The following is a 27,740-nucleotide window of genomic DNA, read 5'->3' as shown; positions in this document are numbered from 1 at the left end:
TTTTGGTATACATGTATATTTAATCGCTTTCAGAGGAGTCCTCGATGCCAAAGACTTGAAGTAATTTTGGGATTTTTTAGTAATAAATTTACTATAGGCTTTTTGATTTCTCATCATCAATGAAACCAGTGATTCCTTTTTTTTCTTCTTTTTCGGCGTTGTGTCCTCATCTGATGAGAACAATTCCATCATTTGTTCATGTTTATCACCGGCTTTACGCTTGCTGCTTGATTCACACTGGCACTAGCACTAGAAGGCCCGGGGGTGGGGCGAGATTCCTCCCGCTCAGTTGCGCCTCCTTCTGTCGGATCCTTGGTTTTTGTCATATGCTGAGTCTCCATCTTTTTAACTGCATTTAGTTCGGACCTGTAAATATAATATGGTATACTGAATAGCATATGCAGTAATTAGAGTAAATATCGCAAAGCGAATACAGGAGATTCTCGCTGATTACTAGTTTATAGTAAGTTGTAGAAAACGTACCGGGTTATGTAGCTAAAAAAACAAACAAATATGCAATGTTAATGAGATACATTAAACAATTAATTGAATTCCCAGCTGACAGTTGGACACTGGTCGCCTCGTTTTTCATTTATAGTTAACATTATTAAATGAAATTTAATATATTACAAATTGCGCAGTGAAATAAATAGTATGTTCCTATAGATATATTTTTGCTACAAACATTTAGCGAAGAATCCGGTGTGGCAGGGATGGGGAGGGAATTGTATGTGTGAGTGTGTGTGTGTGTGGAGGGGTGGGGGTGGTGGTGGTGGTGGGGGTCGTTAAATTAAAAGAAGTATGAAAAATAATTCCACATTTGTATGTGTAAATGTGTTTTTACCTGATTTCTGCGTCATCGCTCGACTCTTTCATACGTTTGGACAAATTTGTTGAAAGTCTGCCTTTTAACTGACTGATGGTAGCTGTGTTGTACAAATTTCTAGTTGATGACGGCAGCTGATTTTTATTTTCCTGAATTTCCGATATGACTTCAGCCCATGAACATGGGTGCACTTGGTACGCTCGGAGGAGCAAAAGAATCTCTTGTCTCCCAAACGGTATATTTTTGGAGGTTCGTTTGCTTAAAATCGTGTCACCTGCAAGAGCACGTAGTTCTACATAATGAGTTAACGTACAAGTACATTCGGACAAGAATTCAATTACAGATCTTGGTGCTCAGGATTATGACTATGAACGATTATAATCATGTTTCAGATGCATACGTACATGTAGATACGTGACCATTAATTCTAAAAAAAAACTTAAGTGGTTTTTTTTTAATTATTTTATTTTATTTTGTCAATGTCTTCCTATGAAATCATAAAGGAATATGTAATACATCGTTATAGTAGTTTGCTTTTTGCTAAGCTATATAATGTATGTTTTCCACACCGAACACGTGTTATTGGTGCGAAATGAAAATTTACCGCGTGATCAGAACGCTGTGGCGCCATCCTAGATGGTATATATCTTCCGTCGTCGACATTTGTGATGCGTTTGCCGTACGACGCCAAAGACTATTTAGATAGAATAATTAAATATATAATTATATGAAACATAAATTCAGCGTATTCTTTCATTTATTTAAGATAGGGACATTAAGGCCAACGGTCTATGTCCATTATAACCATATAATTTATCATATAAATCCTATTATGATTTCCAGTAATATATAACAAGAAATATTAAAAAAAAAAAGATAAACGGCATGGTTTTAATGCTGGTGGTTATAATGTAAAACTGCTGGTAAAATAAATTAACGAACTAATGTGTTTCAGCACAGATAATAAAATTATATTAGGTTGAATCATTTTTGGTGATAATAAGACTACATTTGAATCAGGAATACACTTTTATTAATGTGTCATTTGGAAAGATAATTCCAATTATTCAGCTTGCATTCAATCTGCATTTTGCATTTAACGCTATATTGGCCAATCACATACTTCATCTTGACCAGTAACGCCACCTGTCGCGTCATATCCGGGGCCAAAAGAATATTATACGGCTATGCCGAAAAAGTTGATTGAGAATGTATTGCACCTCTTGCTCACTATAAAATCTCAGGTGAGTCAAGGACATGTACCCCTCGGACCGTCTTCAAAATCCTATTGACAATAACACGTATGGTGGAAGTAAATAAAGTGAATACAATATGCAACAACATCTTTGTGTGTTGAAATGTATCTATCGATTTAGTTATTATTTATTTTTTCATGATCGAACGAAATATGACAAAATCCTGTAGTATTCGCTGTTTGAGCATTTTGAGATGACCCCTCAAATAGTCGGAGTCGGTCTCGGAGTTCGCGTCTGTGGCTATGCTAGAAATGTCTATTATGATTATTGTCAAACTGGGTAACCATCTGATGATGCATTTGAAAAGTAAACAAATATGTTTGTATTGAAGATCAGCTGAACAACTAAACGTCATTGTATCTTTTATGGTTCACTGTCCACAGGCTTCGCCTCTTCTGTCAATACACCCGATATTGTTCACAATACACCCAGTATACAATATTGGGTGTATGTTTGCCAGACGGAGCGAGTGCATGTGGTCTGTTATTGCACTTACTTTGTTGCAAAGCATTAGTCAGTAAGTTTGCGAGACTATACTGAAACTTGTCTATAAAAATACTGTATCGTTGGTTGTATGGGTATCAGTTGGTTTAATCCTATATGTGCTTTGATAATGTCATAATCTACTGACACCGGTTCAAGGTCTAGTAGTATGATATATTTAAAACCTGATGTAAACATGTCTATTTATATCAATAAAAATGCTGACAACCTCTTTTCTGTTCTTTTAATGTTTTATTTTCTAAATATCAGCTGTCGAATATATTGATTCTTTTAGAAATTTCCAAAACGTCGAAAACGAAAGTGAAAGTAGAACCAGAAATTACCATTGATGTCAGATCAGCTATACAAGTAAGTCATTTACCTTGTAATTAGAACACCGATTTTTTCAGTTGCTTGTTAATAATTAAAGACGGATCATGTTTAGCAATGAACGTGTATAAATACCCAGGCGTTCGAGGTTAACTGATAACGCCGAAACAAGAACTGGTGTATTGATCGACGTAGCTGCGATAACGTAGCTCTGGACCACAGGGACTTGAGAATTAGTTACAGTCTACATGTATTAGGACCTTCCTTAGAATAAGTTACAGTGAACAATGTAGACTGTAACTTATTATCAAGTCTCAAGTATGTAAATGGAACAGAGTTTAAATGTAAACTATTCCTAAACGAGAATAATTGTGCCACTAACTAACGTAAGATACACCCATAAACAATTTCTATTAATAGATCCTCCGAAATTCGGTGCTTGGTATGCAATTGAAGTCTTTGATGTGGTATTCAAAATTATGTTATGTGAAAAGTTCACATGGTTTCCCATTACCCATAACAAAGTTAAGATAATCAAAGTATAAATATCATACTCACTAGACCGTTGTTCTACTCCGGAAACCACAATGACGAATTTCCTTCCTAATCTACTTGTCTTAATGCCACATCTATTTCCACTATATATACATGAAAAATCCCGATTACATTAGTATTAAAAATAGCCTTTCATACAGAATATATCTGGGAAACATAAAAAGACGACGGCGCACAATTATCTCGTTTTGATAGAATGTTGGGGCCGCAATAGCTCAGTCGGTTAAAAAGTTCAGTTAGGGAATTGGCTTTGGTAAGGCCTGATGAAAACCCAAGGTGTGTGGTTCGACTACTCGTAACGGTTTGTTTTTTGGGAAGCAGGGAAACGGACCGGTCTGTGCCGACATGGTTGTGTCCTTTGGCAAGGCGCTTTTTATCTATTGCATTGGGTAGCAACCAACTACTGCATGATGACCCAGCCTCAAAATGACCCTGGCTGTTAAAGGAGCGATAAACGTTGACTATAAATATGCTGCCACGTTTTAACTCATCTGAATAGTGGCTTTGTTCAGAATAAACACAATGTGCTTTATGTTCTTTTGAAATTCACTATTGAAAAGTTGGAAATGTATTTAATTATAGGCTATAACACCTTCCCATCTAGATATTTCTTCGACCTTATTTTAAATGTCCTCCGTCGCCTCCTGTATCTCAATACTTTATATCAATAACATTACTGACGAGTCCTGGGATGAAACACAGGCGTCTGCTTCCGGTTTGTAACAATAGAACAAAATATCAGCCCCCACTCCTACTATATCAACAAGGTGTAACACTCAGTAAACCGGATGTGGGGAATGAGCTTCGATTTACTTTGAATTTAAGTTTAATCCGATTGAAATATCAATTGCTCACAAACTTCAGTAGCGTACACTGATTTACATTCCTTAAATCAATGCATGTTAGCCTTTTGACGTGTGGCAATGACTTAAAGATGAGAAAATGGGAGGGGACGGGGGAGTTTTGTCGATAGCTCTATACACATACTAACTAAAATTGTCGCCCAATCAAGTCTACTTCCGTTTCACAGTTGGTAGATCGTAAATCTTCAAAGTGCTACACCTTGTTGATATAATAGGAGTAGGGACCATTTTTTTCTATTAATATTAACCAGAATCAGACGCATGTGAACAGTTCTGGCATTTATGTAGTAGGAGTGGGAAAATGCACGGCCAGGCCGGAGTTCAAACCCGGGACCTCCGAACACTAGCCGGATGCTCTACCAATTGAGCTACCTGGTAGCCGATGATCGATCTGGTCCAGTTCCGCTAAATTTAAGCATTAAATAAAAACCGCCTCTTTGGAAAGATATTGTCCTATATCTCTCAAAGGAATGCAGGCAAATTGCATAACGTACGTTTGATATATACATATATATATATATATATATATATAACATAGTAACTTACGCAGGATGACAATGTTATGTCTCGTGCCCTGACCAGGCCTCGAACTGACGATTTATGGCACCTAATCGCCTAGCCAGAAATACCCACGTACAATATTTATATCAATAAGATATCATGTATATATATACATACATATATTCGGAGGGATCTATTAGCTTCCGTTGACACTTCCCGAGGTTCTCTGAAACTAGGTAAGGCGTGAAGTGTTATTACACACACCCTATTATAGATAACCCAGGGCCAGGATAATTCCTAATGAATACAATGGTACGGTTCTGGCGAATTCGCATATTATCTCTTTTTTTTTGAAAATATAATAATAATTTGAAGTTTTATATATCACTATATCAAAGTAACATAACCGTCTCAAAGCGGTTCGTAAATTATCATCCGTGGCTATCGGGTTAAAGCAGCCGGCCAATGCCTCCCTGCACGGGGAGCATACAGCCGGAGCTGCCATTTCGGCGCAAACAGCTTACACACACAATTTCTTACACTGCCCTAACTCATATACCGCGGAGTCGACTGACCCATTTTGTTGTCAATCCGATAACAGCTTTCTGAAAAGGTTTCTTGAACGAAAGGTTGCCTTCATTATCGGACCAGGTGAAATCCACTATCGCACTGTTGTCTGCAAAGTGTCACTTGAAAAAAAGGTAACCGTTATCCTTGGCAATCGCACTATCGCTTATTAAGTGATAATGCGAGCGATTATACATGACACAGACTGACAGAACCATTAGTACCAATTGTTATTTGTTATCATCTGGTGACACAGACTGACAGAACCATTAGTACCAATTGTTATCTGTTACCATCTGGTGACACAGACTGACAGAACCATTAGTACCAATTGTTATCTGTTACCATCTGGTGACACAGACTGACAGAACCATTAGTACCAATTGTTATCTGTTATCATCTGGTGACACAGACTGACAGAACCATTAGTACCAATTGTTATCTGTTACCATCTGGTGACACAGACTGACAGAACCATTAGTACCAATTGTTATCTGTTACCATCTGGTGACACGGACTGACAGAACCATTAGTACCAATTGTTATTTGTTATCATCTGGTGACACGGACTGACAGAACCATTAGTACCAATTGTTATCTATTATCATCTGGTGACACAGACTGACAGAACCATTAGTACCAATTGTTATCTGTTATCATCTGGTGACACAGACTGACAGAACCATTAGTACCAATTGTTATCTGTTACCATCTGGTGACACAGACTGACAGAACCATTAGTACCAATTGTTATCTATTATCATCTGGTGACACAGACTGACAGAACCATTAGTACCAATTGTTATCTGTTATCATCTGGTGACACAGACTGACAGAACCATTAGTACCAATTGTTATCTGTTACCATCTGGTGACACAGACTGACAGAACCATTAGTACCAATTGTTATCTATTATCATCTGGTGACACAGACTGACAGAACCATTAGTACCAATTATGTTATCATCTGGTGACACAGACTGACAGAACCATTAGTACCAATTGTTATCTGTTACCATCTGGTGACAGACTGACAGAACCATTAGTACCAATTGTTATCTGTTATCATCTGGTGACCAGTGGAAAACTGATAAAAAGGTAGCAACACATTTGTGGAAGAAGTTTGCCATATAAGGACAGAAAGTCGGATTGTACAAAAGACACCAAAAAGAACAATAATGAATTATACTGCATAATACAGCTGTTTCGTACTATACGGCTGTTTCTTCACTCTAGGACAATGATAATATGGACGGTATTCAGCTGTTTCGACCTTCAAAGGCAATGATGCCAGGGGCATCATACAGCTGTTTCGTCTTTCTAGTACAATTATACCAGGGGCATCATGTAGCTGTTTCGTCCTGCTTGGACAAAGATGCTAGGGACACCATTCAACTGTTTCGTCCTTCTAGGACAATAGTACTTGGGACATCATACAGCTGTTTCGTCCTTCTAGGACAATGATACTTGGGACATCATACAGCTGTTTCGTACTGTTTTGATACTTGGAAGGTTTTGGAAGAAACTCCAAATATGTCGAAAGAAATATCAAATTTAAGATGAGGACGTGCATTAGCCCGATAACTCAGTAAGCTTCATAATTTAAAATATTAAAAGAATAGTTATGTTTGTATCTGCAGGTTAGTCTCCTTATCATAGATGTAATTACTATTCACATAAAAACCAACAACATGTATTCTGTAGAATTTTATAGATGTTTTTGTAACGGAGGACCTCAAGCTATAAATATAATTACGTCGCTCTATATAGCCTGTATGTCGTATAATTATACCGCGGTGTGTCCTCTGTTTGTCCTCTACTTCGTAATAATCGGAAAATTATCTCGTACTATCAGCACGAACTGTATATTGTCATTTTAATTCTTATTTGAGTTTGTGCTCGTCTGTTTTAAAACCTTTTGTTACGGATGTTCACTAATTAATAAGTCGTGTCTGGACGGATATACTTATCGTGACAATATCTACGCCGAGGGTGTGATTATAAATAACATATATAAAACATACAAGCCCTTACATTGATAAGCCTATATACTGCAAACCGGAAGTGCATATCTATATATACCCCGGTATGAGTTCCTCCATTGTCTGTACGCCCTCCAGGTGACATGTTGCAACCTAATACTTATCATGCTGACATTAACAAGAGCGGATATAATTTAAAATTTTAATAAAAAAAAATAGCCACGGAGAAATAAATACATGCAGGATATGTTTCAGTCAACAATGTATCAACGCCTTTTATGAATGACGTGCTTACGAAACTTCTCATTTGTTATAATTTAGGATGGGATATAAAACACACCCATAATACGTCAGTATGCTCGTGTGTAATCAATTACTGGTCTCTTTCAAAGACTTGTCCAAATATCACGATTTCCGTAATAAATGTCGACTGCTGACTAAAAAAAAAGTAAAAAAATAAATGTAGAATTTCCAGAGAAGCAGTTCGATGAAGACGACGGTGACATTTTAAAGCCGACATAATGCTACCATTGGACTCTACTTATTTAATTGTGTGATATAAACTTGGAATGTTTTTGGAGTTGGTGACATGAATGTTGGTTCTTTTCTTCCTCTGCTCTCATTTTGAGAACGCGACATTACTAGAGTTGACCTAAAATCAGATGATGCTTACCCTTGATGAATACCTGGGCCCATAATAATAAAAGTATTATCACGTTAATACATGAAACGTGCTCAATCCAATTCTTTTTAAACTCGCTTGAATTATGAAATAGGGTTTAAAAGGGTATTCTTTCGTTTGAATAAAGTTTAGGTGTCAAAATTAAAATTACGGGAAACTGATGATATACATTTTTTTAAAGAAGTAAAACTTACAATCTTTCCAGTACTAAGGCAGTTTTACTCTCAAGACAAAGTTCTTATGAAAGTCTTAATTCGACCCGAAATGTCACTAATTACCGCAAAGACATGTGGTATTTGTATACGATACGCCTTTTTTCTTGTACATCTCGTCGTTAATTTCATTGCATTTAGGCACAAGCACTCATATAATCATCGTTCGGACATAGATTTCATCAATAGAAATTTTGCATGTATCTGATGTCCGAACGAAGGAATGTCCCTTTAAAAACAAAACCTTTAGACTGAAAAAAATATCCCACTTGAAGTCTTTCAGAAACACTTTCAAATCGTGAAAATATGTAAATTCAGATATACGATTTGTTACCAGTTTGAGCACAAAATGTTTATAGCTTCATGAATATGGACCCTGGTCTTCTTCTCCGAGGACTTTTTCAATGGTGTACTTCTACGTGCAAGACATCTCTTTTCATCTATCAACTTATCAGTTAAAATATGAGGGGTGTGTATTAGACACCTAATCAGTTAGCGGTGATTCAGATGTAGAATGGTTTTCAATCCTAAACTGGGTGCCAGTTTTGATAAGAGATTAGATGCGGCAGAACTGAAATCCATCAGGTTAGCTTTCTATTCAGAAATCTTAGCGTATTTATTGTTCTGCCCCATGTGTAATATAAAACACAAAGTTCATTAAGAATAAACTTTCTTTTTTAGCACCGCTTTTATGAGTACTAAAGACTGACACGTGGAACAATATTTTTAAAGAGACGGGGTTCACCCCAATAATGAGGATGTAGGTCAAGTTAACTGGAAAATATTGTTCTCTTTAATTAGATATAGATATACGTTTATTTACTAAATGTACAAATGTCCCAATCATTGTGGTACCCACTAGAATGACTTCTCAATTATTTTTACTTGACGGGCAAGGGTATAAATAATTTCTAATAAAATTTCTCTTCTTGGCACTTGTAGTTTTACTATTGTACGTAGATTGCTCATCGAATCCAGCCTTGTTTCCAGGAGTGTTAAATCTCATCAAAGTAGCATCCTGTTTGGACAGATGATCCCACGTGACCTCTCCACGTACTAAACATGCTTCAGTTTTGGGAAATATTTTTTCCAAGTAAAATATAAATCCGTTATTGAAAATACCACACACTAAGCATTATTTAGCAGACTTTAAATATGTACATGTGAAGTAAGTAATGTTTTGGTTATATTTATTTTGAAATATGTTCTCTAAGTAAAGTAATTTCCGGTTGATATGTCTAATGATGTCTATTGGTTTTATTTATTATGGTATGAAATTACCTAAGCTTTACAAAAAATACCCCCACTGACGTCATAGGTATACGGACGTAAGTTTGTGAATGAATCCGCGTGTGTGTGTGAAACGTCATAGGAGTATCATAGTAAAATCATCACCGGCCATTTCCGTCAAATTTATGAATGAGAGACGCCTATGACGCAAAGCCTACAATGTATCATGCGTTACATTCAAACCGTAACCAGGTAACCAGGAAGTCGTTTTTACGTGTCTACGTACAAGGCTACCTGCGTCATAGGCTTACCTTGATAATGTTAATTATACATTTCAAGGACAGGCGTGTTTGCGAAATATGCAGTGTTTTCTAGATCTAGCTATCCCCCACCCTCCAATAAGTACTACAGAAGACAAGACAAGTACAGCAAACGTCAGTGGTAATGTGGTATTAACGGAGAGCTCATTAAATGTGAGAAGGCTTGTCCATGTATATTGTAAATACTGTAGTAAACATATATACCGGTATTGCATAACGTATGATTACGGCCTGATATCATTGTTCGTATGTCAATCAATATGTTGCTTTCAATAGCAGTTATCAAGTACAGTATGTACATTATGCATGTAGCTGCTATACACGATAATATCGACAATGTTTCTACTAATGCACGATCTCGATATTCGTATACCATTCAGTGTTTATTTATGGAAACTTATTTGTATGTACACTTGGGGCTAAAAGTTTTTCTTTTAATTAAAATATACCAGAAGCAGACGTCGGAGATGTTTTCGATAACTGGACTAACCGTATACGAGTATACATGTACACAGGAGTAAGGATAATAAGTAATACTGAAGTAAAAATACCGAGAACTTTATACGGCCGAATGCTTACGTGAACATTTAGAAAAGGCCGATGTAGGGATCCATATCAAAATTAGTATTAGTATATTGACATACATGTTGTCCACTTAATGCCCTTAGCATCACTTACTTGTCCTACAAGGACGGACGGAACAGCTGTATATGGTACAATTTAACAATTGGTACTACTGTATCTACGGTCAATGTGTTTTTAAATGTGTTCATCTTCTTCAAGTTATTTTGTGTCTTGTTTGTGCAAAATGACACCACAAGTTTTTTTCCCAATTACATAACATTATATCACCACACAAGTAAACAGTCTGACAAAATCTGAGGCAACTACGCAGTATATATTTCCCATTCTCAATTTGTATTCATATACATATAATATGACATATTCTCATATAATAACACCCATGTGACGCCAAATTCTCAAGGGAAGGTCATTATGAAAAGGCCTCGAGTGTGTCCGTGCGTCAGCAATATAATGCTCACAAAAGATATTAAAATTCACATTTTTATATCAATAACACCAGTAGTCCAAAAACGGGGTTGATGAATACCGCTGAGCTTATGTTGTATGAAATAAAAATGAATTTAAAATATGAGATAGAGAGATTTATAGGGTATTCCCAGTTCGAAAGAGAAAAATAAAACGCACAAAGTGAAAAGTGTTGTCTGCTGTTGAACTGTTTCTGGTCTACTTTCTATGAATGCTGATAAAGAGTTGATGGTGACCGTTAGTCTGCCTTCCTTGAAAGCTTATTATGAAATTGATTGATATTGACTGACGGTTGGTTTACTTTCTATAAATGTCGTGAAAGAAGCCACATGAACATGAAATTTCTTAATACGTTTAACCAGAGACCTATATACTCCCTAGTATATAGGTCTCTGGTTTAACCAAGTTCTGTGACGTGGATTGCCGTTTATGATAATATGCCTACAGATAAGCAATTAGTTAGCGTTCTGGTGCAATTCACCGGAAATCAATGAAACATTACCAAACTATAAAGTCTTACACAAAAGCAAATGACAAAGTATAAACGGGTAATAAAAACAACAACGGGTGTTCCAGAAAAAAAATATTGGACCTAGGATTGATGATAGGCTTGTTTAAATTCATAAATGAAACACAGGCATCAATAAATGTTATACAGATACAGATAACAGGTACGCCAGCTAACAGCGAAACAGTAAAATAGTCTAAAAAAAATACCAGTGTACCACGGGGACAGGGGAGGGGACTCATTCGAGATCCTCAAAATATCTCATCATAGTCGCCCCCCCCCCCCCCCCCCCCCCAATAATTTGCCAAGTGACCAGGGTTTTTTTTCAAGAATTAACTAAGAAAAAAAATGTATTCTAGAAAAAAATAGTACGCCCCCAACCCAACCCAACCCGAAAACCAAAATCCTGGATCGCCTATTCCTATCCCCTGTTTGTTAATTATGAAGTAATGCAATGGATACAGTAAAATTATACTTGAGAGTAAAGGCTAGTTCTGTTTATATTAGTATACCATGATCAGTTAGTAAAACAAGTGTAACTTAGGAAACCTACTCGATATTTCCCTACTGTCCCAGCGGCAGGGAAGATGTTGCTACCAGTGGAATTGCCGCGGGCACCTTAAAATGGAAACCCAGAACTGGACAACCCGGAAGTATACGACATTGCTATCATACGCATAAACCTGACAATCAATTATTTCCTGTTTTACTTTATATGGGCACGGGCAACCAATTGTTTTCTTTTCGTACCTTATATGGATACGGATTATTAATTGTATTCTTTTCGTACCTTATATGGGTACGGACAATCTATTGTTTTCTTTTCGTACCTTATATGGGTACGGGCAACCAATTGTTTTCTTTTCGTACCTTATATAGGTACGGACAATCAATTATGTTCTTTTCGTACCTTATATGGATACGGATTATTAATTGTATTCTTTTCGTACCTTATATGGGTACGGACAATCTATTGTTTTCTTTTCGTATCTTATACGGGTACGGGCAATTTACTGTTTTCTTTTCGTACCTTATATGGTACAGACAATTTACTGTTTTCCTTATAGGGGTATGGATAATTGATGTTTTACTGCCCTAAGCACGCCAAAATGCTTACACAATTCTTGATTTTCCACGATTTCTTGACACTTGTGGATTGATAAACGCTGGTAACGAAGAAAACGGATTTCGCTTTGTACCAGTCTACAGTACTTACTTTACGAAATGAATATTACCAATGTAACTCTCTAATATATCACAAAGTGTCATTGAGCATTTTATAAATAAACTCATGCATGTTTTCTTTGTAAAGGTAAAAGGAAATCCACTTTTAAAATGCCTCTCCTTACGTGCATACACATGTTATATACGTGTACAAAAATAGTTCACATTTAGATTGTAATTGTACATACATCGGTGTTGTATTTCGTGCATATGTGTATATTTCAGGTGGTTAAATACAGTGGAAATCCTCACTTCGATAAATCAGTCAGACGTGACCTAATGGCATACTTTGCTGGGGCATAGGTGCTTAGCACGTTTATAAGTCCAAGACCATTTCTCTATATATTAGTCTATAATCGGTCTTGGACTTAGCTAAGCGCCTATGGCTGGAGTATACAATATGATATGGTTGTTAACAGTTGACACCAATTGCAATAATTGTCGAACGAAAGTGGAGAGATATAAACATGTCATTTAGTGTCTGAAATTGGTTAAACCCGAATAGGTTAACTAGTTAAGGAGACGACTGAACGTGCTGAAAATAGATTTATAACTATGTATATAAAAAGTTGCCATAAAAGTGTCGTATCTCGTTATTGTTATATGTTATATGTATCCATGTTTGAATATACAACTGTATCTATATATATCTTGCTATAGAAAGTGTGTTTTGTAACTGAATTGTTTTTGTTTGCTCTAAACTGTATGCATAAAACATTACTTTTTGGTACATGTAGTAAAGAATTGATTCGTTTTCTTATAAGCATTCCATCATTACCATGCGCTTCCCTTGATTGTGTTGGTTTGTACTGGGCCTGTGTTATGCTCCTGTTATTTCCAATAGTAACAGGTAGCATATCGAGCCGAGTTACCGTTACCATGTCAACTGTCACTGTTTAACACCAAATTTACATCCTGATTAGGTATCTTTGTCGTTAATACATTTTGACCCAAAACTTTTTAAATTTTCAGGTCTATAAGACATTATTTGTCAATGTTATTCCAGAAACTTTCAGGAGTCGGTTAAGATATGAGTCATTTGTGATGATAATGTACCCGCAGACAAAATGTCCAAAGCATGTATCGACAATAGTCGTCATCATCCAGATGAAAACAAAAATGGAAATTTTTTCTCACCCATTTGTCATTTTGGACAATAACACTTGTTTATCCGGGGACAACCGGTGTTGTCAAGGCGCAACACTTTGAACACGATAAATAGACGTCTTTGTCCAAGACACAGGGACTTGGCAAGCATTGCCAACCTACGGTTATAGTATCAAGGGTAACTCCCCGGCAAATAAAACCGGACAAGAATTTTTGAAATTGTGTTAAAATTCCTCAGTAAGGTAGAAGAACTCTGTTCTGTGTAGCTAAAACTTTGTCTTAACGTTAGCAGTCATCTTGTACTGGCAGCCGCAAGTAACCATTAGTGACCGGGCTGTCATTCCACCGGGTATGAAATTGTCTTCCTAGCGTAATCTACTTACTTTTTAAAATTTCTTTATTCAACTGGTCCTCCATGAACTTAAGAAAAGAATTAAATACTCTGCATTGGGCACTCTGTGACTTTAATGACCTGACGAACACGAAATATGCTTAATCAGTCTTGGTATTTATGGGAAGATTGTCACCTGCAAGGATGATTAAATATTACGTCAGCAAAGTACACAAATAGCAGATAAAACGTGGCTGTCTAAGGATATGAAGCAATACAGGTCTAAAAAAAGCAATTTCGATGTGAGTTTTGACGCCCGTTAACAAATAATGAGCCCGATATGGTATTACAATCTTAACGTCTTTTGGTGTTGGTGTGTTAAACCATTAGTTCCACACTTGTGACGTTAATGTAAACATGTTTGGTGAATGTTTATATCGTCCTGTGTATAACACACGACCGGGAGAGCTCTTACACTTCCTGGAAACAACGTAATTAATTTTTGACTTTTTGTTTTAGTGTACCTTTGTTTTTGACTGTGGAATCTGACTTTTAAGTTTTGACAAAAGGTCCCTGTTACTCAAAATCACAACCCCCCCCCCCCCCCCCCCCCTATTATCGTTAACCGTTTACAAGTAATTGGCTATGATCCCGGCACCACCATTCCCAAATACAGGGGTTAGTGATTGTTCTGTTTGTTTTGGTTTAACGATCCATCGACGGCTGTGGTCATTAAGGGACATGGTGAGACATGGGTAGCGGAAAGAAAATAGATAAAATGGTTATTTTTTTAAAAGTATTTAGGCCATTAAAATGAAAAATGGGTTAAAATAATAACAGTGTTAACGGCTAGATGATGTGGACTATGTGATACATATCACGTCAAAGAAGGTAAGGTAGATAGCATGACGTCAGAGTCTATAGAATACATTACAGTGAAAGCGAACCCGTCACATATATATCATATGATTTATAACGAACCCCTGTAGTCTATGTGATATACTCACATAACTGGCGTCTGTGTGTTGGAGCTAGGGTTATAGATATAGTACATGTGGAGATTTGTACTGGCGGGCATTTGTATAGTAATGGTATACATATTCTAAACAAAGGTCATGGCGTTCAATGGTGCCAAGTTCTTTATCAATAATGAAACACTTCCTGGTTGCATCGAAAATAACCTAGCTAATAAGTTTCTGAGAATATATATTATCTCAGGTATCGGTATACAGTTTAAAAACTACCGGGTACACACACATACACCTGTATATACCTGTCACTGATAACGTAATATTATCATAAATAACGTTCTATTTGTGTTTGTGTTTACTTCTAATTACGCCAAAACAACATTCCACATTTAGTTAAAAACTGCACAAGCACCTGTTGTCGATGACGGAGAGCGTTGAACTAAGGGAAGTTATCGGGTTTGATTGATGCTTGGTCATGTGACCCCATAGTTTATTGTCTCGCTGAATATAACGCCTCTTTGTCGTCTTCATGAAATAAATGGCCATCTGAGTAACCCAGCGACTGAAAATTCACATTTAAATTTATGTTGGGCGGGAATAAAACGTGTCACTATAAATAGACATAGACAGAAGCATTTTGTTAGACTGGATTGACCGTGTTAAGGTCCATCTAGAACATAACCTAAAGGGCGTTAGAATAAAACAATGTATCTTCACATCAATTGTCTGGTGCACGTGACCTGTTTCTTTGTTGTCTAACCTTACGTAACTCCGTATGTATACAGCTTATACAGCATTAGATGCGATAACGTATCTTTGGACGACGATTTCTTACAGATGGTCGTCGCCAGAGAATAGGGGTATGAATATTCGTGCTAAGATAGCATATCTCGCCCGTAAATGACTTCATTGTGTCATTGGGACGTCAAACAATACCATACAAATTACATCATGATTTAGTTAGTAATCGCGGTTGCCAATACAGAGAGGATATTGAATGGTTTCCCGTTCAATATAACATATATTTCACGAGTATGACAGAATATCGATATTTTCACGAGTGCGAAGCACGAGTGAAAAATATCGAAATATTCTGTCATACGAATGAAATATATGTTATATTTAACGGGAAACCATTCAATTTTCTTTTTATTGCATTTCATAAACTTAAAAACAAAATCAAAAACATCGAAAAATTAATAGTCAAAAAGCGAAGGAATCAGTAATGACGTCATCTCTTTGTGGCGTTACTCCACGTCAACTTGACGGCGCCATTTTGAAAGGACTGATCAGCGCAATTTAAGCGTTTTCTGCTGTTATAGGAGAATCTGTGCATGAATAGCTAACGTCAAGTGAGTATTAAGTAAAAAAACTAGGCAGAATATTTCAGAAATACAGTAAAATAACCAATTTATCTATCTCCGATTCGATTGGAAAAATCGGCAAGTTTCAACGAGGTGAATACAAAGGTCAGCTCTGGTTGGTCAAAAACGGAAAACCTTATATTTTCACTGCAAAACTTATACCTATTTTCACTGCAAAATCTTGATAATTTTCTATATTTCACTGGCAAAAATGCAATACAACTTAATACTTGTGTTTGAGTAAACATGCATCTTCAGTCCTTACAAAATGTATTCAGCATCTGTGGTTTTGTCCGTAACGTCTATTAATACTAGAGCTGTTAACCTCTCTAGTATTATATGATTCATCCCCATAAACTTCATCCAGGTATCGACATGGCGTGATTTTTATCGTTTTTAAGACGCCAGGTGGGTCGGTTGTATTTAGTAAAATAAATTCACGTGAGTTACAAGGAGGAAATTAATGCCGATTAAGAACAGGTATCACAATGAATCATTGTTTTAAAAACGTTTTTGGTAAATCCGCCATGACTCACCATAGAGCCTGCATCACCACCAGGTATCATTGTTTCTGGATGTTAACGTCTATCTTAAATACTTGTTTTATACTGTTTATCTACATTTAAGTGACGTATTTCAACATGTTTATTACAAAATAAACGTTTAGTTAACGTTACAGTTATCTCCCCTACTTACTCGTCTATACATAACGGCCAACTCCCTTAATTGCTATTTACTACCTTGCAAGCTATTTCTGGACATGAACAATTGACATGCTCTACATTTCCCTTAGATACTGCAATGCATGTTTAGACATTTAAACATGACGTTCTTTATGCCAAAATTATAAACTGACTTTGTCCCAAAGAAGATTTTATTGTGGTTTTTTTTTTTTTTTAAGTGGAATGTATACTTAAATGAATGACCGCAACATGCCAAACATGTAAGCCGCTACATGTGGAATAGCATCCGTGAAGCCCACCAACGTTACTCACCACCAGGTATGTCTGCTACCTAGGCTAAAGTGTTATGCGGTGAATCAGGCATCGGTTTTATCATCTTTTATCTGGAAATCCAAATATATCTTTTAAAGAAAAGAATGTCTTTATCCGAAGGTTAAAGTCTGAATTTCCTGTCGTGTTGGTTATATGCTATATGTAGTACAATTCGCATCCATGTATGTAAATACATTGCGATCAAGGTATCCATATCATCTAATAGACGATTTGTCACTATGATCATGTCTGGGTATCGGGCGGACAATCACTATGATCATGTCTTGGGTCTCGGGCGGACAATCACGGCGCCATTGAAAGGTGTTTAATAAAAACGTGTATTTCTGGTTAGGTTCGAGGCCCATTCAGGGCACGAGTCATACAATTGTCTTCCTTCGTCATTTGTGTTACTATATATAGAAGATAATTAGTTACAAAGTTCTTCCTTCATCAGCATCCCTTTATCGGTTATAGTGTATATCCCCCTGCCGAGTAACCTATCGGATGCGACCTGACAGCCGACCGACGGGTCAATGACTTTCAAAGATGTTTCTGTTCCTTAAGGCAGAATACTCCACGTTAAAAAGTGGTCACTCCTCCAATGTTCAAGGTTAATAACCTGAAATAGAGAGGTTAATTCAGGAAGAACTCATTCGTGATAGTACAGTTCATATTTTCTTCTTTTTTTTTCTACATCATTTACTTTTGGTAGCAATCGCGTTTATCATGAAAACTATTGCAAGATACCGATGACGATTCGTCTAGAAAATAGAAAACATTAATTTGGATTTTCACAGATATAAGCATTTTGTTGCTAAAAAAATGTGTTATACCATTTGACAATAATTGTTGTATGAAGTAAACCGGTATGACCTTTTAACCTCGATCAGTTTACACTTTTATCATTCTTAACCCTTAAGACTTGTTAATGGAAATGTTAAATCATGTATCCATCAAATTTCTGTAAAGATTGTTGACATTCAAATCTATATACATTGAAGTATTTTCACTCAAGTTTTCCCCCCAAATTTTCAAATTAACCAACCATATACTTGTTGTAAAACGACAACGTTTGTATAAAGGTTTCATTCAATCGTACTCTATCAGTATCGTCTGCTTTGTCTAGTGTTCAATGGAATGTACAACGCCCACAAAACATTACGAAGTTAATGTTGCAACTTCACATTATAAATTCGATAATCTTAATCCCACTTAACAGAATGCTAATCAAGCATGGTAAATGCAATGCTATTCACTGTTTGGGAAAAGCAAAGGATGCTAAAATTTGTCACTTTGGCAAGAAATGTGCTAGGGCAGCAGATTTTTTAGAAGTCTTTTCCCTACACATTAGTAGCTCTTTCTATCAGAACAGCTCGTATAACTGACAATTTTCAAAAATGTATGGCCAATATATCGATAACTTTCCTTTGCTCAATAGCAATATTCCGTCTTTCTTTCTGACTGGAAGTACAACGCTGATTCTCTGCAATGTCGATTTGTCATGAGTGTTTGTACAAACTAAATCTTTTTAAAGGACGTTTTATTTTCATCATCGCGTAAAATATCGAGTTAAATAATTAGGACTGTTTGTTTGGACATGTCCAAAGTATATGACCCTTTGAGTTAAGTATGCTTTACTGTCATCTTAAAGATATTGAAATATGGATTATTTTCTCCAAACACTGTGAGTGTGGTTCAAAGTACTATCTACGTGCATTCGTTACTTAGGTTATGTCCATGTCCTTATTGGAGTAACAAGGTATGTTTACATATGAAGCACGCTTATGATGCATGGTACTTAATCTTACATTATGGCCCTGTCACACTGTTGCGTATCGTACTACGTATGCCAGCGTATGAAAAATTATCACTCATACGCTGGTATACGCTGACATACGCTAGTGGTACGTTAGACATAGGTTGTATACGTTTCAAACACGTTGGCATACGCTGGGAAACGCTGCCATACGCTGTCATACGCTGGCATGCGCTGAGGCTGAAATAAATTTTTGAGCATGTTCAAAAATTTTGTGCGTATGCGGACGTATGGTTAATACGCTAAGCATACGCTAGGCATACGCTGAATACGCTAGAAGTACGATATAGGTACGTTACTCATAGGTCGAGTATGCTGGACATAAGTTGCCATACGTTGGCGGAAGGTGTATCGTACAGCTAGCGCATTGATTGATTGATTGATTGATTGATTGGCGTATGCCTGACGATTGAGTAACGTATTTAACGTACAACTAGCGTATTATTGGCGTATGGCCAGCGTATTCTCAACCTTTATATAGGCACTTTGTCACGTGATAGGCGGTACGCTGGGCATACGCAGTTCATACGCTACTCATACGCTAGCCATACGCAGAGTACGCTGGCCATACGCTGTCCATACGCTGTCCATACGCTGGTCATACGCTGACATTCGCTGTCAATACGCATTCAATACGCTGGCCATACGCTACTCATACGCTACTCATAGGTTCAATACGGTAAGTATACGCACAATTCTGTATTTTCAAGGGCTTTTTGTGCGTATGAAAATTATATTATGAATTTTCATACGCAACTCATACGTTTATCTCATACGCAACAGTGTGACAGAGCCTTTATATTCTAATATAGCCTCAAATTGATATCACAATATATTTAACATTTTGATTGATCAGTTTATCATTGATACCCAGTAGTTTATCAACCCGTCCCCAAGTCGGTTATAAATATAGTACATGAAATTGTAAATTCTCAACTACACAAGGGTATTAACTGCATACATGACATTACATTTTCACCAAGTAGCTCTACTTATTTGAACTTGAATTTGCATTATTTTCCATATATTTGCTTAAATGAATAGTTTACAGTCATCTTAAGGCACGTGCATTAATTTAATGTGTGATTAATTATGTAAACATATTATTTTTTATTTATAATCATCATCAGCATTGAAGTGTAAATCACAACAAAGAACAAGGAAGCTAAGGAGGCGCCAAACAGTTATTTAGGTAAGCATTACATGTATATTTAGGAATACCTGGTATCTTCTCGTATGTTCAGTGAATGACAGGAAGTATCTTGATGGCGGCCCATTGTTGTGGTGTTTCCAAATCTTGCAGTTTCGATATCGCTATGCTTTACAATGTAGTTTTTGTCTAGATATAGGGTATTTAAACCAATATTTCAAGGTTATTTTTTTGCTTGACTAAAACTTTAAGAAATAATCTCATATTTGCCATTCGATAGGTATTTTGCCAACTGGTATAAGCGGATATCAGAGAGTATATGTTAAAAGAATCCAGTAGTTATCTACATGTCTTTAAAGTAGATGTTAACCATCTGTAAAAGAAGTTCTTCTTTGCCGGTCGGTTGGCACAATGGTATCACACTTGCCGTTCACACTAGGCGGCCATAGTTCGATTCTACGATAGAACGTTAAAAGGCATATTGGGTCACATGCCAAATCACGATGGTTTTCCCCGAGTACTCCGGTTTCCTCCCACACTAAGACCCCTATCGCGCCTCTATCCGATCTAAGAAGCGCGGTTAATATAAGTTGATGTAACTTGTTTCGTTTTTGTTGTGAAACAAAGTTGACAAGTAGTTATTTTATAATATAAATCCAACATACATCCATGTTTCTGTTCTCTTTAAGCTTTATCTAAAACTCGAACCTAGGTTACTTGAGTCAGTGGTAATAATACACGTGCTTAAAATAGGTTCCTGGCTATAGACTGATGATACGAAATTATGTTGTTAAGCTGTTGGCAATTGCTGTTTTGCTTTGAGAGAAATGTCAATAGGTTTCTTTTAAAATCGGTTAGTTTAATTCCTCATCATATAACGATATCATTATCATATGACGGAACTTTTTATATACCTAACACAAGGAAATCCCTCATGCCATAGATTAGTGTGTAACAAACTGTGTCACCACATGGCATGTCTGATAAAAATCTAAATCAAAGAAGGAAAATACAAGATATTTTATTTTCGGTCATAATCTTCATATAATGTCATAATCATTTTATAAAGCCATCTTCGTCATATAACTCGATCTTTATCACATCTAGTTACCTCTCATATTAAATCATCTTCATCATATAACGTCATAATAATGACATAACTTCATCTTCATCATATAACGTCATCTTCATCATACAACGTCATCTTATTATAAAAGCAGCTTCTCTTTTTCTGCTACGCTTACATTTATCTCATTGTTCCATTAATGTTACAATAGCTTTTAATTTTACCTGATGATTATACATTTTTATAAGTCTACGATTAATTAATAAAATTGTTCCAAGATGCATTGTTATTAAAATCGGATATGATACTGACATGTTAAACAAACTACTTTTAGAAATGATATCGCCTTTATGCTTGCAATGGTTTTGTGATGAATTGTTTCATACCACCACAATGTTTAAGCACAACTGAACTTATTTTGACGAATGAAAATTTCTGGAAGAAAAAACCCCAACTTTCTAGAGTTACTCCCTATATAAACTGCACTAGACTCGTTGAGTACGTTGTTTACAGTTATAACACGCCACACCCGTCACACAAGATCTTGCCTGTAAACCCTGTCAATAAATCAATGTGGATATATCCACAAAATTTCCAATATTAAGTGGATTATGTGACACACAGCACACACCTGCTCAGACCTAATCAGGACAAAAATGTGAACGTTTTTTAGGCGGAACATTTCTCTTTGCGTGCTAAGTATTCTGTAATACTAAAGTATAAAAGCTAAAACTGTGTACATATAACACTGGGAAACATTAATAACGATCAGGGCGTGGCGGTATCGTATCAAAGCGACAATGTCATCATACAGATTTACCACTCTTAACACCATCAATACAGTGTTGAGTTTAACCACCAAATTACACTTGTAAAATATAATAGAGCTTACAAAGTTTAAATTTTGAATTAAAGTAACTTCTCATGACATGTATTGTTCTGTTGTGATAATGATTTTCCATGAAATTGTTGAGATCATATACTACCTTTATATGTAGTGCTGATATATTAGAATATAATGACACGTTAATGGATAGGTGATTTACATTGCATTCACAGACACATCGGATAAGTATCGTTATAATTACAACTACAGTCTGTACTACTATTTATAATGTAGGTATGAATAAATAAAGCATATTAATATTGAGTTTGTGTCTAGACTACAGGTAAACACTCTCCCAACACATACATCTCATTATAGCCAATTAAGTGTGCTTCGCTGTCGTCGGCTTCATAAACAGAAAATGACCATAGTAGAACGGTTGTGTATTATGACCGAAGACGTTACATTAAATGCTGTCGTGACATTTTGATTGTTTAGTTTTAACCTGATACACTGGTGGTATTTCACTGGGTCAAATTCATGACAGTTATAAAAACATAAATCTTGCTACCTGTCACTATTGTAACTTCTGATAAATCCCATACAGTCATACCATCTATATAAAAACGTCTCGGTATGTATCTGTGCATTGCACCTCAATAGTGTTCCATATATCAACCGAGCGATCTAGTTCGTGTTATATATGGTGTAGCTGTAAGGTAAGGATCACGATTCGGCCTAGTGCTATTTGTGTAAACTTTATCTTGAAGATCATAACACTACATTTTAACGAAGCGGAAGTCTTCAAATTCGTTTGTTCTTTTATCTCTCAAAGAGTTTTGTACTTTGTAGAACCAAGCCATGACTTTTTTTTTTGTAAATTAAGGTGTATTAGCCATGACAGCTTTACACTCGACATTTATTTATTTTCTAAGCACTTCAAACAAGTTTTTAGGTACATAACACTTAGTCACCTATCACATGCACAGAGCTCATTTCTATGTTACCTTCATATACCGCATAACCAGCTGGCCAACTGTCAATATCATTTATTAACATGCACGTGTATTGATATTAAACATTCTTTATTTAAAGTAGAAAAGGGGACACATGGAAAGACTATTTACTTACATTTTATAGATATGTCGTCAGAGTTAAACGTGTTGATATTAGACAAAGTAATAATTGTATAGCTGTAAAACAACCAAGGAACAGACACATTTTCAATAGACTACTGGCGTTTAGTATACCTCATATATATTACAACGAATTTGATTGGATAACATCGATCACGTACCATCCCTGTTGTTATTTGTCTAAATTTTGATCATGTCTTGCTGATGGTACAAAACACTTATGATTCATTCTCTCTTATGGTGTGATTTCGGTTAAACAAAACATAATGTTATTACTGTATGGAGACAAGGATGCTTGTACAACCTTAGGCCACCATGTTTTGCTCGGGCTTAAACAACAGGGAATCTAACACGCCTTGATTATACTTATTCATACATTGTATCTCCCCAAAGGGGGAGCGATAATAATAATAATTATTAGGTTTTTTATTTTGTAAATTATTATTTATTTTGAAATCATATTGAACAAGCATATACATGTATACACACAGAGACAACATTAGAAATTATTGTTCAGATTTTTTTTACTACTGCATTCTCATTCACATATACATATACATCCCTACATACACATATATTCACTCACATACACAGTGTGAAACTTACTTATTGAGAAGTAAAAGGGAGAGTGGGGGGGGGGGGGGGGGGGGGGGGGGGGGGGAGGGGGGATAGAAACAAGGAGTGTAGTTGTTGTTAATTTTTATATCTATAGTAACTTACTTAATTCTATTGAAAATCGGAATCAAAAGGTAAGAGTTACTTTAAGCTAAGTGTTTGCGACGTAGAGAGTAAAATCGATCAGGACGTCGTTTTTATTTGCAAAAATAATGTTTGAGAACTGTCATGAATTAGTTTAGGCTATTAAATATCAACTTGAATAAAGATTTTCCATTTACTCCGGGAATTCGTGAATTTTGTTTTGAAAAAAAGTTTGTTTCGACTACTGTAAACGTGGTTATTTTCGCAGGGGGTTAATTTCGCGATTTTGATATGTAAACTATACGCGTTGGAGTAATTTTCGCGATCGATCCACCTTCGTTTGTAGTTCGAAATTATGCAAATTGATATCAAAATAATACGCGCGGGGGGATTTTTGCCACCAAAAGGACTCCGTATAATTAGCGTAAATGTCCCCCTCGCGTAAATTTCCACGTTTACAGTATTTGATATGTATATGTTGTTTGTCAATGCATTGATATTTAAGGAATTATTGAGACAACTCGTTTTGTAAATGTACTGTTTGATGATACGAATTATCATATTATTAACTGTTGCAGTAAACGTCCAAAAAGAAAAGACTGCTTATTCATTGCAAAAGAAATATAAAGTGCATCTACAAGAGATTCAAAATTTTGTAGTAGATTTTGCAAACCTGGCATTCCCAAATCAAATGAATCACTGTTTCTCTTTCAGAGCCACATAAAGTACACATATGACTATCTACTTTACCATATTTAAACAAATTAGAATTTGTGGTAAGAATATAATGAGATATTGACGCCATTGAAGTTTAGAATATTTTGCTACGTTACGTGGAATTTTGTATATTTGACTCCATTCTCTTTCAGCAAATAAGATATATTCTTGTCATTTTGATTTGCAACAATGTCTGTTTTGTTGAAAATATATAAATCTTATTTGGAATTATTGGTACTTGAGGCGAATAATAACTGCATGCTAAAAGGTAGCGAAGAGCGAATAAGTGGTGTGATATTTTTGGGGTAAAGGGTTTGGCAGACATATTTGAACCGCAAATATTAATCCTTGGACCTGAAGAAAATCTGTACGTAATTGATATATTTTTTTAATGAATAGAATGTAATGTCCTCTGAACTCTTTAGAAGGTCTGCAGTTGTAAATATTCCTGATTTATACCATGATTTATAGAACACGGGTTTACCAGCAACAGTTATGTCTTTGTTATTCCAAATGCACTTAGTCAAAAATGAATTTTGTTTTAGTTCTTCAATTTCCTAAAGTTAATCGATTGTTACCAGGCATGACAAACATCATCACAAAAACTATTTGTACATAAGTTTCTACAATGTGATAATTATTCCCCATCAGTGTTTAACAGAAGATCCACATCAAACTCTCCTTTAAGATATATTTCCATTTCTCCTGGGGTTAAGAAGAGATATAAATAAGTGGTTAAATTGGGATATCATTAATGACTTGATGATGTGGATATTACTAATAGGCGTTAGCTTCTTTTCCCCATGTTTTGATTTAAACTTTTTAATTTTAATTTAGGGATTTTTTTTTTCTAGATTCACATCTAATTTATTACCAAGTAGTGTACTTTTCCCCCAATTTAGATTGAATTCTGGAATCATGGTGTGATTACCATTTCATACTTCCTTTCCAATTTACTTCAGTTTTCATTTTAATCCAGAAATATTAGAAACAAAGCTTTAAGAATCTCATGAAGTGAGTTTTCTTAACCATCTTGTGCTGCTCATTATTGCTAAAATTCAGCAAGTAGAATAAAGATGAAGGGGCTATTTGGTCACCTTGACAACTAAATCTGTTTACTTCAAACTTGATTAATTGTTGATGCAACATTGTTGTGTAATGAACCAAACCGTCCTAATTGTCAAATAAAGTCAAAACAAACAAAAAAAAAACAAAAACAAAAACAAAAAAAACCCTCTTCATTCATAATTCACAGAGTCAAAAGTTTTTGTCAAAATCTACTATCAAAAATCATGCCGGCTATATCATTTTCTTCAGTGAATTTCATAATGCCATAAAGTAAACGTATTCTCCCCAATATACCTCCCTGATAAAAACCCTGTCCGATAATGAATTAAAAATTTATTTAATTTCTTTTTTATTTAGTATGAAATTATTCGAGAATCAATTTTATATGTTATATTCAGGAGAGATATTTAAAGAACGAATTACAAAATTCACCAATTTTACAAAATTTACAAATTTCTATAGTGTAACCATCAAATCCTGGACTTTTAAAAAAAAAACACCACTTACCTCTTTGAGAGTGATCTCACCTGCTAGAGACTGATTTTGACTCAGTTTGTCTGGATCAAGATCAATGTCATTTATGTGTTCGTTCTCTATATAGGTCCTCATCCCTAACGGTCACAAGGATGAAGGAGCTATCATTGAGAAACAAGAATATATTTTGGATATTAATTCAATATTCTCCTAAATATCTTCTTGTTATTTTCTTTTATCATCCTCCTGAATTCGAGGGATAATTTTGTAAGCAAAGTTTCTATTCTCTAGGTTATGGAAGCTTTTCTCCTTCTTCTCTAGATCTCATTATACTTCATCGTAACTTATGCAGACGAATAGCTTCTAACTTCTTTTCCCCCACTTTTTCTCTAATATTGATAGTTTCACTACATGTTTTCTAAATCATGTAAGGTCTTTATTAATTCAGTTTCTGTCAAATTTCGTTGCTGTTTTTCTTGTAGGAGAAGGATATGGTTTTATTCTTATGTTCATTAAAAGAGTTTCAATGAATAGCTGGTCATCTATTAAACTGTAAGAACACCTTATCCATTTCATGAATTAGATTTTTATTTTAAATGGGTAAACTATATTCCTGATTTTATCGGAAGAATGATAATTATATTATATTTCTACACGTATGCATGTGTTGTGATATTAAGGTTTTAAAGCGAATATCGTGTACATGACTTTTCAAGGTTCAAGTTTTATTCCACTTGGATCATTTGAGAAATGATAGGGTAGGGAGACCTGGGTTCATCTCTCTTTAACCAAACGTCACCTCGCACAGGAAGTCTTTTTTCTCATCTTATTCCTTTATTCACCAATTCTCGTGCACCCCCACCGAGACCCTGAATTGTAGGCAACAAGCCATATTATATAGCAAGCCGTAGCATACCCTTTGTTTACCAGTCTCCCATATCATACACCTTTAATTCTCAGTTGCTTTCTACAATTAAAACGATAGAACAGAAATGATACGGAGGTTGATTAATATGTTATGAGCCTCGTACTGAAGTAATTACTCAAGTACTAAGAGCCGTGTACCCAAGGACTGGTCTCATTTGGTTAATGTAAACAAGACAAGCGGCTTTTGCAAAATGGACAAAATCGGTTAGGGTTAGGGTTAGGGTGGAATAGTCTGTCATTGTCATGGCTGCCATTCACGATTGTGACTTTAAATTGATAGAGCATCCGCCTTATTCACCTGATCTCGCTCCATCTGACATTCAAAACTGAAAACCGCTATTTCAGGCACCCTAACCCTAACATGCAGTGGATGACTCTCTGAACAGCCAAGAAGAAAAGGAGTTCCATAAAAGTGGCATTGAGCCCCTTAAACACCGCAGGCAAAAGTGTATAGATGCTGAAGGAAATTATGTTGAAATATAATACAATATATCCGGCAAAATT

The 27,740-nt window shown here is 35.7% G+C and overlaps 1 protein-coding gene across 1 annotated transcript; it reads right to left on the bottom strand.

The window, feature by feature from the left end:
• LOC117322668 lies at positions 1-26,444 on the bottom strand. Its single transcript, XM_033877604.1, has 6 exons — positions 26,343-26,444; positions 19,714-19,788; positions 19,286-19,353; positions 3,454-3,533; positions 845-1,100; positions 1-366 (listed from the first exon to the last, which is right to left on the bottom strand). The coding sequence occupies exons 1-6, from the start codon at positions 26,442-26,444 to the stop codon at positions 189-191; spliced, it is 759 nt and encodes a 252-aa protein (XP_033733495.1). The 3' UTR covers positions 1-188.
• Between the last annotated feature and the right edge of the window lie 1,296 nt (positions 26,445-27,740).

Source organism: Pecten maximus, chromosome 3 (assembly GCF_902652985.1).
Source record: "Pecten maximus chromosome 3, xPecMax1.1, whole genome shotgun sequence".
In the NCBI taxonomy this organism is placed as follows: Eukaryota; Metazoa; Mollusca; class Bivalvia; order Pectinida; family Pectinidae; genus Pecten; species Pecten maximus.
The sequence above is the reverse complement of the archived record's forward strand: the minus strand, read 5'-3'. Positions and strand labels throughout refer to the sequence as shown.